We start from the raw sequence: 16,836 nt of genomic DNA on the forward strand, positions 1-16,836 counted from the left end.
CAGTTACGAAAGCGCTTCAGTTTACCAGAGTGACAAATGTTTTTTTTCATGGATGGTGTTATCTAAAATGTGTATACTTTGTCAACTTTTCAAACTTTTTTTTTTTTTTTCATACAGGAGATTCTTCAGCTCCATTTCAGTTTTTGAAGGAAAATGAACAACGATGCATATTTTAAAGATCTTGCATCTTTTTCTCTTTTTAAGAGATGAGAATGTTGCTCATCAGGAATTACTCATTAATTTTGTGAGTTACTTCGTCTGTGGGTGAGAGTGGTGAGGCTGCTCCAGGATGAAAGGGCTGTTCTGCATGATTTATGTGCTTTGTTAATCCAAAAGTCATATGCTGTTTTGTTTTTCAAATTGTTGTGAAAAGGTCAAATTCTCAGATAGAGGGTGGCTCTGCATGTCTTGTGTTATTGGCCATCTATCCTTTCCTGGATAAATCCAAGTGATTCCCTCATTTTTCTTGTTTGACATCTTGAAAAACAAACTCTAATGAGACATGGTCCCTCAGGGGGACTGAGGAGATTTGTCAAAGGCAGTCCTTTTTAGGAAGTGCTGTTTTCCTGACTGCCGGATACCAGTCAGCCTTGGCATCTACTTTCAGCAAACTGCCAATCCAGAGGGTGCAGAAGTCTGTTCAGGCAGAGCACATCGGACTTGAAACCGTGTGCTTCATTGTGCCCTGCATTTCCTACGGTATTTGGTTTCTGTCTGTGTTACCGAGGGGAGGAGGAGGAGGTTCTGATGGTCTTCAGCCTCCTTGGCCATGGCTGTGCCTGGTGTCAGTGCTAGAGCCACACGTGAGTGCAGCACCCTTGCCTTCTCCACCATTCTGCTGTATGGCTGTGGCTTTTTCTGTCCCTATTGAAAATATATCTGAAAGAAAGTTAACTGAACAAAAACCTGGGACACTCATTATTCAAAGTAAAATGGGTGTGATTTGTCACCTGGCGCTTAGGTACTGGTGCATATCCTGAGTGGTATCCTCACCAGAGCGGCACTCATCTGTGTAAATGGGATTTGTCTGTGTTTTGCATCCCTAAACAGAGCACCTGGGCATGTGTGTGTGCCTGGCTGTGTGGTTTAATGGCTCTGTTTTCAGAAGCAGGGCTGAGGGACAGCTGTTGTGGTGAGGCAACAGCCCTTCAGCTCTGGTGGGAAAGGATACGGTGTAAACATTTCTTTAAAGGGTCTGACTCCCAGCACTTTTCATGTTGGAAGAACACACTTTTTTTACACTCTTAAAACCCTGAAGTATTGGAATGAATTAAACAGCAGCGCAGGGCAGAGAAGGATAAGGCAGCCCCGTGTGATGGAGTAGGAGTACAAGCTGCCTGAGAGAAGGACTTGGCCTCAGTTGTAGGTCCTTCTGTAGGATCTGGACTTCTCCGGGGATCCCTGAGCCCGCCTGACAGCCGGTAACAAGATCTCAGTCCTTGGCATTAAGCCCAAGGCGGATTTTGGGGTCGACGCGAGTTGCTGGAACCCCGCAAAGCGCCTGCCGGGCCCGGGCCGCCTCTGCTCAGGGGAGGGAGAGACGGCATCGGCGGCCGCCCGGAGCGGCATTCCGGGGCCTGGAGTGGGCACGGGGAATCCAGGCGCCGAGCCCGGAGGAGCCGAAAGGCCTCGCTTCCCCCTCGGCTGGCAAACAGAAGCCCTTTTTGTCGGGCCCGCCCGCAGGCCGCTGCCCCCCGCCTCCCGGCTGCACAGGGCCCGGCCCGGCCCCGGGCGCGGCCGCCCAATGGCGGCGGGGGGCGGGCGCCGCGGGGCCGGGGCCGGGGCCGGGGCTGGGGCTGCGGCGGAGGAGGCCGAGGCCGAGGCGGCAGCGGGACGGCGGCCGGCCCCAGGAGGTGAGCGGGGCCGGCGGCTTTGGGGGGAGCCGAGGGGGTCCCCCCGCTTCCCCCCCGGGCTGCGGAGGGGATCCCCGGAGCGGGGCACGGGGCTGGGGAGGGGGGGTCCGGCCCCCGCTGTGGCGCTGCGCTCCTCGGCCGGGGGCTGCGGGAGGCGATGTCCAGGCGGTGCCCCGCAGCCTCCCGCTGCGTGCCCTGCCCGCTTTCTGCAGAGATTTACCCCCCAGAAATCCCGAGTAACTCCCGGCCCGTCCCCTCCTTCGCTCCTCCGCTCTTGCTTCTTTGTAATGGAGCTTGGAGCAGGCAGCGAGGGAGGGTTTGTGGACAACAAAAATGGAGGAGCGGGGCTGTTTTGCTGCAGCCGCTCGCGGGAAGCTCCCGTGGTGGCTCTTCTGGCCGTGCCTTCGCGGCTGGGCTGTTCCCGCTGCCTCCTGACAGGGCTCCGTGCTCGCTGGCCGCCGTGGCCGGGTTTTGGGGAGAGCTCCTGCCTTCTGCCCCTGCTGCATGAGCACTGCTCTGGGCTCACCAGGAGCACGGATGGTGTTCAGGGGAGCAGCCCATGCACAGAGGTGCTAATCTGGCGGTGGGGTTTAGGAGCTGACGGCGGGGGAGCGGTGGAAATCAGCTCTTCTTCCCATTTTCTGTAACCAGCTAAAGCAGCGTCCCTGAAGCCGCCTGCTTTTGGAGCCTTCTGTCACGTTTGGTGGCTCTGAGCAGGGACAGTGGTGTCCCTCAGCACCTCCCGTGTGTTCAGTTCGCTTGGCCCCAGGGACCAGCCGTGGTCCTCAGCCTTCCCCGTGTGTCCGTCCCCTTTCAGGGAGCCTGGGGAAGCTGTGGGCTCCTGCACAAGGATGCCGTGGTGGGAGAGAGCAGTGAGCATTGGGTCAGGGTAACGGGGGGAACGGCGTTTGGGATGGGAGCAAGGGGCCTGGGCTGAAGGGAGAGGCACGTGCTCTGCAGAGGGGGGCCTTTCGCCCAGTGTTCATCATCTCTGTCTTCAGTCACTGTCGTTGTTGGATTCCTGATGCATCAGGTGGTGCCAGCTTGGCAGTGCTAAATGGCCTGTAGTAGTGTTAGCAGGTGGTTATTCTCTAGTGAAAAGAGTACGAGGTGAAAGCTTGCCCTTGGCGAGGTGAAGGGACCTGTTTTGAGAGCTGTCCAAGAGGGCCCCTCTCCCTATGAGAGCTTCCTCAGCGCTCTGTCAGGGTCTCACCAGCCGCGGGTCTCTAGGAATCCCTTGTGTAACGGAGGCACGTGTCACCCTGCTCGTACCGAGGAGCTGGGAACTAGAGATGGAGCATCGTGGTGGCACTTTGTCGCTGACCGGGAGGTACCATACTCAGTGGAGTCCCCTTGAAAAACCCCTGGCATCTTGAGGAGCCATATCCTCCGGTATAAGCTGCCTTTCCAGATCTACTGCTGGCTGAAAAGCGCCGTCTCGCTTCTGAAAAATAAATGTATTCCATCAAAGCAGAAGATTAAACTCATGGCAGCTTTGAAGCTATTTCAAAAAGGCAACAAAAAGTACATAATGATGTCAATTTTTCAAAGCTTGGTTACCAGCTGCTCTTTCAGGCTGGCTTGGGGCTGAGCGTGACAGTTGCTGTGTCACTGTGCCTTGGGGAGTTGATTTGAGTTTTGATGTCTGGTCCCTATTTATGGGAAATTATCAGGATAAGCACTCAAGGCAAAGAAGTTTAGGGTGGGTGAATACAAGGAAGATTGTTTTCTTAGAACTGTTAATGCAGTGGTAACGTTGCATTTTAGTTTTATATTGATGAAGAGGTTGATGAGACTTTGTTCTGGCTTGCCTGGGATGGGAGGTGCTCTTGCTTGCTGTCGGACACTTTGCTCTGCAAATACAGCCCTCTCTTTCTCCCCAGTGCTTGCAGTTTGTCTTGAGCTTTCTGCTTTCATTTTCCTCCACCTTTCATTTCGATAGTCCCTTTAACTGAAATGCTTCATAAATTGTAACGCAGTGTTTCTCATTAAGAAATAGCAGCCAGCGTGCTGCCAGTGTAAAGAACAAATAGGGTGTGTGGCTGTAAGCAGTGATGCAACTGAAAGTAGTGCTTGGATCGGTCTGTTTGGGGCTTTTTTAGTGATTGTAATGGCATTTGGCATAGAAGAATGCACACAACCGCCATGCAATGGATAGGGAAATCCTCTTCCAGAGAAGCCTGGGTTCCTTGTATGCAGCCTGTTTCCTGCCTAGGTGCTTGTTAGACCCTAAAAAGCCAGATAGATTCTAGCTGGGGACCGGTGCAGTGGTAAATGTGTTTAGGATCGTGTCACCAGCAAGTTGTGAGGACATATCCAGTTGAATTCACTTTTCCTGTTAACAGCTGTGAGGGGGAAGGACTTTGCCACCTGCAGTTTCTGTTTTACGTGACTTTTCTCTTTCCTGCCTTATCAACAAAGCTCGTAAAAATACGCTGGAGCTCCTGGTTTATTCTGGAGTTCGGCCACCTGTTTTACACACCTTCAGGTACCGTCTAGCTTCAGCCGATGTGGAAGCTGCTGGAGTTGCTGCTAAGGGAGCTCCAGCTCCCCGCAGGAGGGCTGTGCTCCTGTCTCCACGGCTGTCCCTGCTTGCACCTTCCTCCTTTTAAACAGCCGGCGTCTGCTCCTTCTGGTACTTGTCCATTTAGAACAGGACAAGTGTCTTTATGCATTGTTAATTTTAAGAGCAGTTGTCTAATAAGCACCCCCGTGGGGCTTTTTATAACTAATTTTGGGCAACTTCAGTTGCTTGTAAGCTTCTGACGAGCAGTAGCAAAGTCCTTCTGTGCATTTCAGTTACCGGGTTCAGATTCGCTGGTCCACAAGCGGGATGCTGATACTTGAGCTATCTCATGTTCTCTTTACAAGTGCAAGGATTAAAGCCTAAAATACTAATTTGAAATGATGTTGAAGGTTGGCCTCATTGCTCTGAGGCGTTAAAACTTCCTACCTGCGCAAAGCACAGGGAGCCAAAGGAGTGCTTTCATCGTCTGCCTTTCCCCTCTCTAGACAACACAGGTCTATGGCAAAGCAAGCGAGGAGTTGCGTGCTGCTCCCTGGCAGCAGGCTGGCAGCCTGAGCACTGGGTGCTGCCGAGCAGCTCGCTCTCCTTTCCGTGTCCCTTTCCTTGCACAAGACGTGGCCCCAAGTGTTTGGTCCCGTTGAGCTGGGTTGGGAACACAAACAACAGCTCTGAGGTTTTTTTGTTGTTGTTCCTTGTTAAATTAAACATCTGCTCTGCTTGCAGTGGCTGCCACCGAACCATGAAAGCCAGGGCAGGGCTGGGCTATTTGAGCTGCAGCGGGGTTCTGCAATTGAGATTTTTGCCCACTGACTTAATCTGGGCACAGCGCAGGTTTGCTCATGAGATTAAGAACAGTTATCTGCCACAGAAATCTGCGTTACGACGGCCCTGAGCTGCGTGCATTGGTTGAAGTAGTTACAGTTTTACATGAGTCATCGTTTTAAGGGATGAAGAAAGGTAATTGCTCCTGTTATCTCAGGGTGTGGGCTGGCTGTAGTGCAGTCGGGTAAGTGGTTAGGTACCGCTGAAGGAAGAGCCCGGTGTTAAACCCCTGGCTGGCTGTTCCTGATGTCTTCTCCTGCGCTGGCAGCAGTGCTTGTGCCATTTGTGGTGACCTGGTACAGGGAGCTGAATCGGCACGAAAATTGATCAGAAATTAAAATGTCAGTGTGAGAGGAGGCAGGAGGGCACAGGTTGGAATATACTGTTTTATAACCATGTTTTGGAACTGGTGTTTTTCTCACCACAAAGTTTTCTTCCCAGCAGCTGGATTTTTGACCAGCGTTTCATCAGATTTATTACTGGTTTTGATAGTGGGGTGAAGAGCATGCAATAAGGGCTGTGCTTGTGATTCTGCATCAGTGGTATTTTCACGTGGGAATATTGGTGTTCAGGCTGTAATTCTCTGTTTTCTTCTACTTTTTGTTTAGGCTCTGCTCACTGTTGAAAAATGGGAGAGATAGAAGGGACGTACAGGGTCCTGCAGACTCCTGGCTCTCGTTTGGGTGTCCAGAAGAACTCTGGAGTGAGCACCCTGGAGCCGGGACAGAATCTCTCGACTGCAATGTCGTCACCTGCCAAAACGCATGAGAAGGATCTGCAGGTCAAAATAAAGATGTTGGACAACACAGTGGAAGTACTTGACATCGAGGTAAGAGAGTTTTAAACCTGGTTTCAAGTACACTTAGCTTTGGATAATGTAAAGCCTACAGGATCTTCTGCTGTACAGAGCTGGGACATTTTGGGGCAGTATCTGAATAAAGACTCCTGTAGGGCATTTGCCTACTTACCTGTAGTGGAGTAGGACATCTTGTTTTTTAAAATCTTGTTTAACAGATATTTGCATTTTTAACGGACATTTATTTCAATACAAGCACATGCTGTCAACAAGAAGTTTTGACTGTTGCTTGTGTTGGGGGAACACCAAATGTCTTGTGCCAAATTATTCTCGCTTCCTGAGCCATGTGCATCTTTGTAGCTTTGGCAGTTGGGAGGGCAGAAGGGATTTTTTAATTGCTACTTTTCATTAATTGTTTTAATGGTTTGTATCCTCTTCAAGTTCATATCAGAAAGCTTTTGCTTGCTTTCACACTTGGAGAGAGAGGAACCAGACGGGTAGCAGTGTTTCCGAAAATCAGTATTTAAAAATTTGCTTGCTTAACAATCAGGAAAATCTGCCTTAAGAAATACAAACCAAACCAGGGTAGTTCTATTTAAAAAAAATTGCTCTTCAAATTCTTGTTTTATACTCAGCATTAACCTCAGACTTTTAATTTTGCTTGCTTGAAGAATTATTGTTAGAAAACATTTATAGGCTAGTGAAGATACTCAGCTATTGGATATTCTATATTAGTATAAAATTTACTTTATAATTAGCAATTGTAGCCTTAATTTGTTGCACAGACTTAAACAGGTTTTTACCAAGTGGAGCAAGAATGATGTCTGTGGAACTCTAAAGAAATACAGCAGCTTTTTGCCCTGTCTTGTATGGATTGCTGCCTGACTGTTCAACTCTCAAACATGAAATCTGTTTGTTTTTTTTTTGGTTGTGTAAGGCTTTGTCTGTATCCTTCCACCTGAGGACACAGAGGTTACAGCAAAACCATCTGTCCTTTACTTACAACACAGAACACCAACAATTCTTTTTTTTTTTTTTTTTGTGAGAATAGCTTTAAAAAAAAATAAAAATCTGTGGTTCTCTTAAAGTGTGATCTATTTTCTTTTTTTTCAAGTTGATTAAGGTATTGGAGCTTTTGTGTTTTTGATTTAAAAAATGAAAGCAACAACCTTGTACCTTTGCAAATCACTGCAAGCTTACCATGAGCTGTAAAAATATCCATGAAGAGCTTATAACTGCTAGTTCCCCCTTATATTTATGTGAATGAACAGAAATTATCTGTGCTTTAGCATAGATGCTTTCCTTCTCTTCCCTGTCGTATTTGTACCAACTTTTTGTCTACTCTTCTCATGTGATATTTGTGTCAACATCACGTTCCACATGCCAAAACCATTAATTCCTTGCTCTTACATTTTTGGTCTTGGACTGCTGTGGGTCATACTTCAGTCTTGCCTGTCTGACCACTAATCTAGTTTCTGTTCCTATTCCTTCCTTTCCTTCAGCTGGCTGCCTCCTGCAGAGGCACTGTATGGTCTCTAGGATGTTACTGGGTCTTCTCCACAGCTAAAACTTACTCCGTATTAGCTCACTCCATTATTGCAATGGCTAATTGCTTATCTCTGCTATCAAAGTCCTTGGGGGTTTTGCTGGTGGGGACTCAGCTCCATTCTCTGAGTGGGTCACAGTACCTTTTTGGTCTCATTTTTTGCCTTTTTGTTTTGTTTTGTTTTTTATTTTTATTTTTTATTTTTTCTCCATCATGACAAGAGGTTTCCCTTAATTGTGAGCAATTTTTGTTTTCTCCTTTTACCTGGAAAGCTCTCTCTGGTTATGAAATCCACAGAAACACCCGAATTTGTGCAACTAGCTTGCTGAGGCAGAAGTTAATACCATACCGCTCTTCTTTAAGAAGTCCGTCAGAACTGAACAGCTTAGGAACTTCGGCCTCCTGTAAGCAGTAAGGAGAAGGAATGATTTTGTCTGTAGGTCACTGAGCACAGAAAGCTCCATAGTCATCAGCTGTACCATTAATGAGTCTTAGTGACATACTGCCTATATCTTTCGCTTTTGTCTAAAAATGTGATGTCAAATGGGGATGAGGTATTACATTGCAACCCCCCTACCTCCTAATTGTCTCCGTGGCCTGGTGGGATAGCAGGGACTGCTGCCTGCTGGTTTTGATGGAAAACTGATTTTTTTTTTTTTTTCCCCTTGGGCACTAAGGGGGAGGAATTAAGAAAAGTCGGTCATGTTTGGTAAATAGGTGCTGTAGGCTTGGATGGGCAGTTTTTTTGAAAAAGCAGTGAGTAAATTCATGATGAAGCTGCTGTCCTAGAGGGGTTGAAGCTCTGACCTGAGTGACGCTCGCCCACTCTGCTTTGCTTTCAAGCTTATTTCAGCAGGGTCTGGGAATGAGAGGTCACGTTGTCTTCACTACCTACTTCGTGTGGCTTGTGTTTGTTGGCCTAGGTCAGCAATAACTTAGTGTGGCAGGACAAGAGCTCTGTTGTGGAGGGCCGAATATGAAAAGATGTGAATGTGTAAAGCAGGAATGTGCTGCGTAGCTTGTCTGGGCCTCCCAGAAGCAGGCAACGAGTTCCCAGCGCCAGAGCTCAGCGTGGGCAGGTAACCTGAAGGTAACGTGGTGTTCCCAAGCAAGGCACGACCGCTTACTGGTTAAAGGTGGACCTTGACTGCATATAGAAATTTATGAGAGAGAACCCTTCACGGTTTTTCTCAGCTAATTTCTTAAAAGCTCTGCAGGTAGAGAAGTCTTTAAAGGGAAGCAGGACTGAAGACTAAGCTGTAAAGGCCTTTCTCATATGTTCTGTTGGTACTGCCATCTAAGGGAGATGTATCTTAGGCAAAAAGGGACTTTCCTTCCTGTTTTTAAGATCTGTGGGAAGTAGCTTTTTACTGAGAAAATTTGTCTTTGGAAGCAGAATTGGCACGGTAGCCATCTCCTGGAGAGGGGCTTTTCTCTGCAGAGCTGCAAGGAAGATGGCATAGGAACTTCATCTCCTACAGCTCTTAGGAAGCTGCCGAAAATGGTCCACGCCAGCAATTTTAACTGTGTAGGATAAGCAGAGTAGCTGCCATAATGATCTAATCTTCACAGGCTTTTCCGTGTCATTTCCTCCTTTCTCCAACCCGTGTTTGAAATATTTACTTATGTCGTGGCAGGTGCTGGGAGATGCCCTGGTTTGGCAGCTCTTCCAACTGTTTGTGTTTTTTAACTCACCAAAGAGCAAAAAGGGACTGACAAAATGGCATGACTAATGGGACAAGGATAAAATAAAAAGGAAATCTTTCCTTTGTGTTGTTGTTTCTATCTAGAACAGTGTGTTAAAGGTTCAGCGCAGCTAAAATCCGCTGTCTTTTGTCTGAGATCCACTGCCTCTGTTCTTACTAACCATCTGTATTGTAAGGTTTTCTTTTTAATTATGAATTTATTTAATCAGTAAGAGAGAGCCGTTCTTTAAAACACATAGAGGCAGAACTCCTTTCTGGGGAATCTGTCCTCAGTGCTCAAGCATGGAGCTTAAATGTTTTATAAGAGTTCAGAAAACTGAAAACTGTGTATTTATCCTTTCTCCTTTCCCTCCCAAACAGTAAAGAGACTGAAACATAACACATTCAAAACTAGACTGAAATATTGTTTTCATATTTTTTTTTCCTTTTTACATTCAGCTTACGTAGTTCAGAACTTCCATGTCAAGGGGCACCTGTCCTCTTCCCTCAGAGCTAAGTCTGTCCAAATGGGTGCTTTTGCAGACTCCTAGATGAATGGTTGGAGAATTCAATTTAATTCAGGTCGTGGGCACACTTCAAAGTAAGCAGGGTTGTACAATAGAAGTTTTGCCAGCTTTTCCAAATTTCTTAACAGATTAAACTTGGAAGCCTTTGATCAGCATAAAAATAAACGGAATGGGCTGGGCTGGGTTTAATTTGCCGAAATGACCACTTGGTGAAACTGTACTTGTCTGGTGCAGGTTCTGAACGACAGCAAAATGTGCTGCAACAAAGGGCAACTCAGGCTGCAGGAATTTACAGCTATAGGAAGCTGTGCTCTAGAGTTGCTGAAAGTTTTTGCATAGATCTACAGTAGAGCTGCAAGTGGGGTGTATTATGGTGATAGACATAAGGGCTGTCAAAGACAGTGCAGCACGTGTATCTGTTGGACAAACAATGCCCTTTATTTCAGTTCCACACTGATGGTAGACAGGAGGCATATACTGGTTTAAAATCTATGTAAGTGTAACATCAGGTTTAGTTCACAAGGAACGGATCAAACTTTCCAGATCTTCTCACTGTTTTCTCTGATGTCATATATTTATTTTGGGTCTTTGCCTCTCTCTGGCCCTGTTTTTTCTTTGCACTAGCTTATAAGATGTTGAACGGAATTGCTGCTGTAATGTGGTGTTAAATATTTGGCCTATATCCTGTTCCTGATGTAGGAAATATATATGCTTCCTTTCTTAAATGAATTAGGCTTAATGCTGCGAATAAGTGTCCTGGAAAAAGGGGCTTCGGTTTTTATACTTAAAGTTTACCAAGCTATTTTTGGGTAGAACTTAGCACTTTTTCTGCTGAGTATATGCTTCTCCTTCTACTTGAGAATAAAATAAAATAAGTTAGTGAGAAATACTTGTGCTATGTTACAATATATTTTTCTACATTTTTCCCAACTTGCAGATGAATTCCATAAAAATGTAGTAGCCATAATGGAATCATAGCACAGCAAAACCAGGTGGTTCTGCCTGCTTTGTTCAATGGGAAAACTTAAAGTAGAATTTCTGTTTCATGCTGTTCTTTGTCAGGTTGCTTTGAACAGTTAAGTCTGTTCTTTTTTTTTTTTTTTTTTTTCTTTTTTAATATAAGGAAGTAACTTGCCTAAGTAAAACTTAAGGATATCCTCGTGTTATGCGCCATGATAATTTACGGTGTTAGCTTTATGCTGGTGTGAATTCACCTTTCCATTTCGGCTGGCTTGTGTTTTCTGGGCTGGGCTTTCTGTTATGTCCCGTGGTCTCCCTGTGATCTGGAGTCAAGCATTGCTCGGGGTTTTCATGGTGAGTAAGGCCAGGGCAGGTGTTCACGTGCCACAGAACTTGAAGCCTCAGGAAAACGCTCTGTTGCTGTTTTTTTTTTTTTTTTTTTTTTTTCTTTCCTTTTCATGCATTTCTACCAGGCCTGTTGCTTCCTTGAATGTGGCTTAGTTTCTTGCAGATGGCTGCATCTCATTTTCTTACAAACTGAAGCTCGTGGCGTGTTGTGTGTACCTGCCGTGCTGTGCCATTTGGCTCCCTTCTTTTGGCATGCGTGGGGTGAGCAGCAGGGAAGGACAGGGCTTCCCTGCAGGTTATGAAGATGCTGTAGTCGAGTAAGGTTACACTTCCCTGTATTCCCTGTATTTTCTCATTAAGTGTTGCCCCCTCCCTGCTTGTGTCTGCTTTTGAGCTTACTGCTGTTCAGTGCAAGTCCTCCTGTTGTACAACTAAGGAATTAATGTGTGTTTCTCTGCACGAGGTGGAAAACAGTGGCCTGCCACTTACTCTGTCTAGCAGCGATATTGTCTTCAGGTCAGCTGTATGACTCTCACTTTGTTTATTTAAATCTACAGTTTTCACTGTTAGGCTGCAGAATTGCTTCACGTTTCTATGCCAGGCCTACATTTCATTATTCTGGTTTGTCTGCCGTTTGCAGGCCGTAATTTATCTGTAAATTAATTTATCTGTAATTTAAAAATTTATCTATAATCTAAAAACATATCTGTAATTTAATCTATAATTTAAAGTGTCACGGAAGCTGTGCTTTTCCTGCTCCTGGTTGTTCCGGAGCAGCTGCTGGAGCCCTGGGAGTTGGAGGCCCTGAAATCAGGAACTGGGTTAGGGCTTGAGGAGCGTTTATGGGGCTGTGGAGGAAGCAATCTGAGCCTTGTACATACCCTGTCATTTCCTGTGGTTTGAAGGGAGCATTTTCAGCATGCTCTCGATGTGAAGTGTTGCTTATCAGGATCTCCCTCCAGCGCCGTGACTGACCTTAAGAAATTTCATCAGGGCTTAAGGATACGTTATGCAAACTTGGTGACTGCAAAACGCTGCTACTGAGGAGTTATAATTAAGAAATATGCACCCGTTAGGAACAGAAAGCATGTAGCGGGAGCTGGAAAACATTTATTCTGAAGTCATTTTCCGAAGGGCAATCCTTCCTGTGGCTCTGCAGCGTCTGTGCTCGGGGGGCTTCCCTGTAGCACGAGGCAGCCAGGCTCGGGTTCCCTGGCGGGCGAAGCTCTGACATGAGTCTGCTTCTGTGCCTTCTCCCCTGCTCCCTGCTCGTGTACTTAGCCCTTCGCTTCGTCAAGGCTTGTTTCCCCTCTGTGCTGTAGAAGCATTAACAGCTTAAATATGTGGGAAGTGGGAGGACAGACTGCTTCTGAATCCTATTAAGCGCTATGCTGAAAGAATCAAAATGCTGTATTAGTAAGCTCAGTGTTTTTCTTCTCTGAAAAAAAAAATGGTAGAAAGAAATAGTCAAAATTCCAGAAAGAATCATGGCCAGATGTTTGTCATTGCTCTGCTTTGACTGCCCTAAATACGGCAAATAAGGTGCCTTAGAACTTATTTTTGTCTGACCTCAGTAGTGAAAGTTAGTAATTCACTGTTTAAAATTCGAAGTTATTACAGGGTTTAAAAAGAAAGTAATTGAAGCTTTGCAGTTCGTGTACCGTTTGATTCTACTCTGTACTTCCAAAACCTGTTATTTTGTGTTCGGGTGCTTGACTCTTTTGATGCTATGTAGGAATGTGGTATTGGGTGGGGAAAGGTAAAACTGTAGCCATTTCATTGACAGCCTGTTTTTAAAGGGAGGATAGGAATTTAATTTGTATTATAGAAACAACTTCTGCAGTTCTTTTGACGATAAGTGTCCCAGTATATGGAAAGAAAATTGAATTACAATTCAGCAAAGGAGAAACAATCTGAATATTCCTGTAAGAAAAGTCCATTAAAACTTACATGCATGTAAAGTGATTTAGAACCCAGAAAACATTTAGTAAAATAGTCGTCAAGTGTTATCACAGTCCTTGCACTATAGATGTAGATGTATAGATGTATGGCTGTGATACGTTATGTAGGATGTGCATAGATGAGAACCTCTTCTCACATGAATTCAAAAGGGTGACTGGAGGGATGGTACAAGAGCTACATTTACTCAGCTTAACACAGAGTTGGTATAGAGCTAAACTCTTCTTGGGCTTCCTTTCATTTGCTGTAAGCACACTGAGAACTTCCTGCTTGGAATTACTCGGTCTGAAAGAGATCTGATAGGTAAACCAATGCATAACTTCATAATGATGTACGTGCACTGATACAATTCTTCTGTTCAATTCCTTCCAAATGGCTTCCAAAGTGACTAATACACAATCTAATTCAGCATGTTTTATTTAAAAATTGAAACTGTGTAAAAAAAATAAAATAAAATGCTGTTACCTTCCTTACTAATTCCAATAACGTGTCTTGCTCAGTAACAAAGGCAATGCTATGTTAGACTCTTAAACACTGCTGCAGAATGCAGATGTTCATTTCTTTTTCACAATCTAGTGATGAAAGATGGGCAAAGTCAGCTGAACTTAGTGTTAGGCCATTCTATCAAAATAACAGTAAGAAATTCTGTATAGCAAAAGGGCCTGTGGTTGTCAGGGAGCCTTCTCTGAGTGGGATTGTGCAGAGCCGGGTGGCCAGCAGTGTCCCCAAGATGGATAATCCTGTAGAATACAAAGCACCTGAAAGAGCGAGAATAAAGGAGACCAAACAAAAAACAAAGCCAACCCTGGTCAGCTGAAGGCAGCTACAGAAATACGGTGTGCTAAGACATGGTTCAGAGCAATTTTTGGTCCGTGTCTACTGAAAAAAGGGACTTGATGTTGAGCAAGGATGGAGCTTGCTGATATCCTGCTGCATTCAGAGAAACACAACCTTGGGAACGTTTCATTTAAACAAACAGGGTTGCAAAAGCATGCCTTCGTGCCATCTGCTTCCTTGCAACAAAACACACTGCTGGCAAGGGCTTGAACGTTGCCTGCATGTGTAAAAAGGTGAGAATATAAACTGATCGTGTGAAAAACTGTGCTGTGATGGTGATACCGAGTGCAAATGACATTTTAAAACTGTGACATTGGGTATTGAGGGGCTGACTCGCGGGGCTGAAATCTACAGATTTGGAACAGGCGGAGGGGAGATGCAGGTCAGGCTCTCTGTATGTGAGGTGCCTTACTCCGTTACTCCAAAGGGATCTCTTTCCACCTACAGCAGAACACTTCTGGTTCTTTGGTTCGCCATTTTATTTTATTATTATTATTTTTGGAGTGCTATCACTATTGTGAAAGCAGGTTTGAAAACATCACCAGAGTCATTATCATTAGAAGTTGTTTCTTCCCAGCCTTGTGATGGAGGAATGTGGGATGAAGCGAGTTAACTATTAACACCTGCTCACACTGATGTTTCCACAAGTGATTCGGGAAGGTCCTTGGTGAGCTAGGAGATGCTGGTTGCAGGTGCACCTTCCCAGCTCAGGGATCTGAGCTGACATGTTTGGCTTCTCTGCTCCTTAAGCTGCTTTTCTGCTCCTGCTGTCTCCTCTGGCAGGGTGCTTAGGCACGGTGCTTGATGGAGCCCTGACTCAAAGTGGAAAAGGTAAAATGTGTCTTCCAAAAATGAAAAACCCCAAAGCCTTCTTTGTAGAAGCTCCTTGTTAGAGCTCTCCTGTGAGTAGTTGAACCCAAACCATCCTGTGTTCACATTGTGCTCCTCAGTCTGCTGCTCTGGCAGACCGGGGGAGGCAGCCCAAAGCCAAAGAAGCAGGAAAGTCTCCTGCAGGAGGTGGGAAAGTTAACAGAGCTTCAGCCTTATCTAATCTGGCGATAGGTATTTATTAACCCATTGCCATCGTGTCGATACTCTGCTCAAAGTACATTGAGGAGTGAGGTAAGGACAATGAGTACAATTTAGGTTACATTAGGTACAGAAAGGTTAAATTAGGTACAGGTGTTTGTAATGAAAAGATAGTTTGAGCCCTTCCTGTGAAATACCTGCTTTGTAGATAATCCTTTATGATCTTTCTATTTCCTCAGTATTTTAAAATATTCCCCTGCAGTAGGCTTCCTCACAGCTGCATGCCAGCCTTTTTTGGTACTTTATGTGGGAAGGTAGAGGTAAAACAAGAATAGCATCATCTCTTAGGTTGATCCTCCTAGATTGTTCAGGGTACATTAGGGAGATATTATGGGGAAGTAGCTTTGCCTATGCAGTCTGTGTCTTTTTTAGCAAGCTGCTACATTTATGAAAAGCTCTGGATTGTTGGCTCTGTCGGATTATTTGTCTGACCCCTGCCGAGCATGGGTGTTAGCCTGGTCAGATCTGGATTTCAACTGCTGATGCTTGGCGTGCATTCATGTTTTGACTTTAGGTAAGTGGACAAAAATGCCAAAAGATGTCTGGAGTATCATTGTGCCCCACAAGGAAACCCTGGGTCCAGTCTTGTTGGTGCTGCCTTGGATGATAGTTTTGACTCCAAAGCATAATTGCTGGAAAAAGACCTGCAATTTTAGTAATCTGGTGTGAACAAAGGGAAGCAAAGCATTGTCTATATTTGAAGTGTCTTAAAATAGTATTATTTTTTATATAGCTATCTGTAGATAAATACAAAATGATGCTGTGCAGGTTCCTAGGGTGCACAGTGTACGTACATTGGGTGGAGTGGCATGTTAAAGGGAAGAGCTGTGGGATACGTGGTGTTTGCACAGCTGAGTAGAGCCTTGTCAGTGGCAGAGCTGGGGGAAATACAGAGATCCCCAACCTCTTCTGATTTCTTAGCTTGGGTTGTGCTGTTTTGCGGCCTGCGTGAACAAAGCGGGTACTGAGATGTTGCATTATGTACCCTCGCTTCTTGAAGTGGAAAAGTTTATTTTGAGGATGGCTAATGATGGCATGCTGTCCATTGTGGCAGCAGCCCTTGTTTATAACTGTGCACTTTTATCTGGTCTTGGTTTTGTAGTCACCTGTGGAGCACATCACCAGCGAGCTGACCAGGCGGAATCCTTGGTGTACGATCCGTGTTTAATAAAGGCTGTCAGCGTGGTGTTACTCAGCCTTTTAAAAAAATTATGAAGTAGTATGCCTTGTAAATACTGTCCCAGCGTTACTGGTAGCAGCACAATTCTCTGTCATTTCCACAGCTGTGATCCCTCTGCTGTAGGGATCCTGCCACCCCAGGGCAGCTGCTGCCTACACTGCTGCAGTCGCTGGCATTTGATTGCTACCAAGTGTGAACTTTAGTGCCACGTTGTCCTGTGTCCTCTGAAGGATGTGAGGGGAGCAGAATAGCTGGGATGTAGCTGGGACATGCTAATGTGTCATACAACCACCTAAATTTTAAAGCCTGGGAGGAAGCAGGAGGGAGAAGTCATGATTATCTCATCCTTCCTTACAGCTGCAGGCTGCTGTCCTCACGGATCCAGAGAATTATTTTGTAGAAGTTTGGCTTCCAGTGCCTGCGAGCGGTTGTGGTCGGGAGATCAGCACGCTCAGTCAAGGACCAGGACCTTGAGCAGCAGTGTCCTGATCAGCTCATTCCAATGGTGTTTAACTTCACTTTGAACTTCAGTGACTTAACCTCAGAATGTTTTTCCCTAGGAAGTCTAGAGCAGCGTTGGCACCCAAGGCATTGGGGACGTGTGCGTGGGCTTTTCTGCTTTCCAAGTGATAAAAGTGACAGCGAATTTCTGCTCGACTCCCAGTAATTTTCAGGTGGATCTTTTATGTACTGTCTGTACATAGCAC

The 16,836-nt window shown here is 45.6% G+C and overlaps 1 protein-coding gene across 5 annotated transcripts in view; it reads left to right on the plus strand.

Moving 5' to 3' along the window:
• The first annotated feature begins 1,798 nt into the window (after window positions 1-1,798).
• FARP2 (FERM, ARH/RhoGEF and pleckstrin domain protein 2) overlaps window positions 1,799-16,836 on the plus strand; it is a 72,410-nt gene continuing 57,372 nt past the window's right edge. For all 5 annotated transcript variants that reach the window (XM_032193350.1, XM_032193351.1, XM_032193352.1 and 2 more), the window contains exons 1-2: window positions 1,799-1,853; window positions 5,811-6,031. In XM_032193350.1, the coding sequence (XP_032049241.1) occupies window positions 5,831-6,031 (201 nt within the window). In that variant the 5' untranslated portion in view covers window positions 1,799-1,853; window positions 5,811-5,830. The remainder of the gene's footprint in view (window positions 1,854-5,810; window positions 6,032-16,836) is intronic.

The sequence above is a fragment of the Aythya fuligula genome, chromosome 9 (genome assembly GCF_009819795.1).
Source record: "Aythya fuligula isolate bAytFul2 chromosome 9, bAytFul2.pri, whole genome shotgun sequence".
NCBI classification, from domain to species: domain Eukaryota; kingdom Metazoa; phylum Chordata; class Aves; order Anseriformes; family Anatidae; genus Aythya; species Aythya fuligula.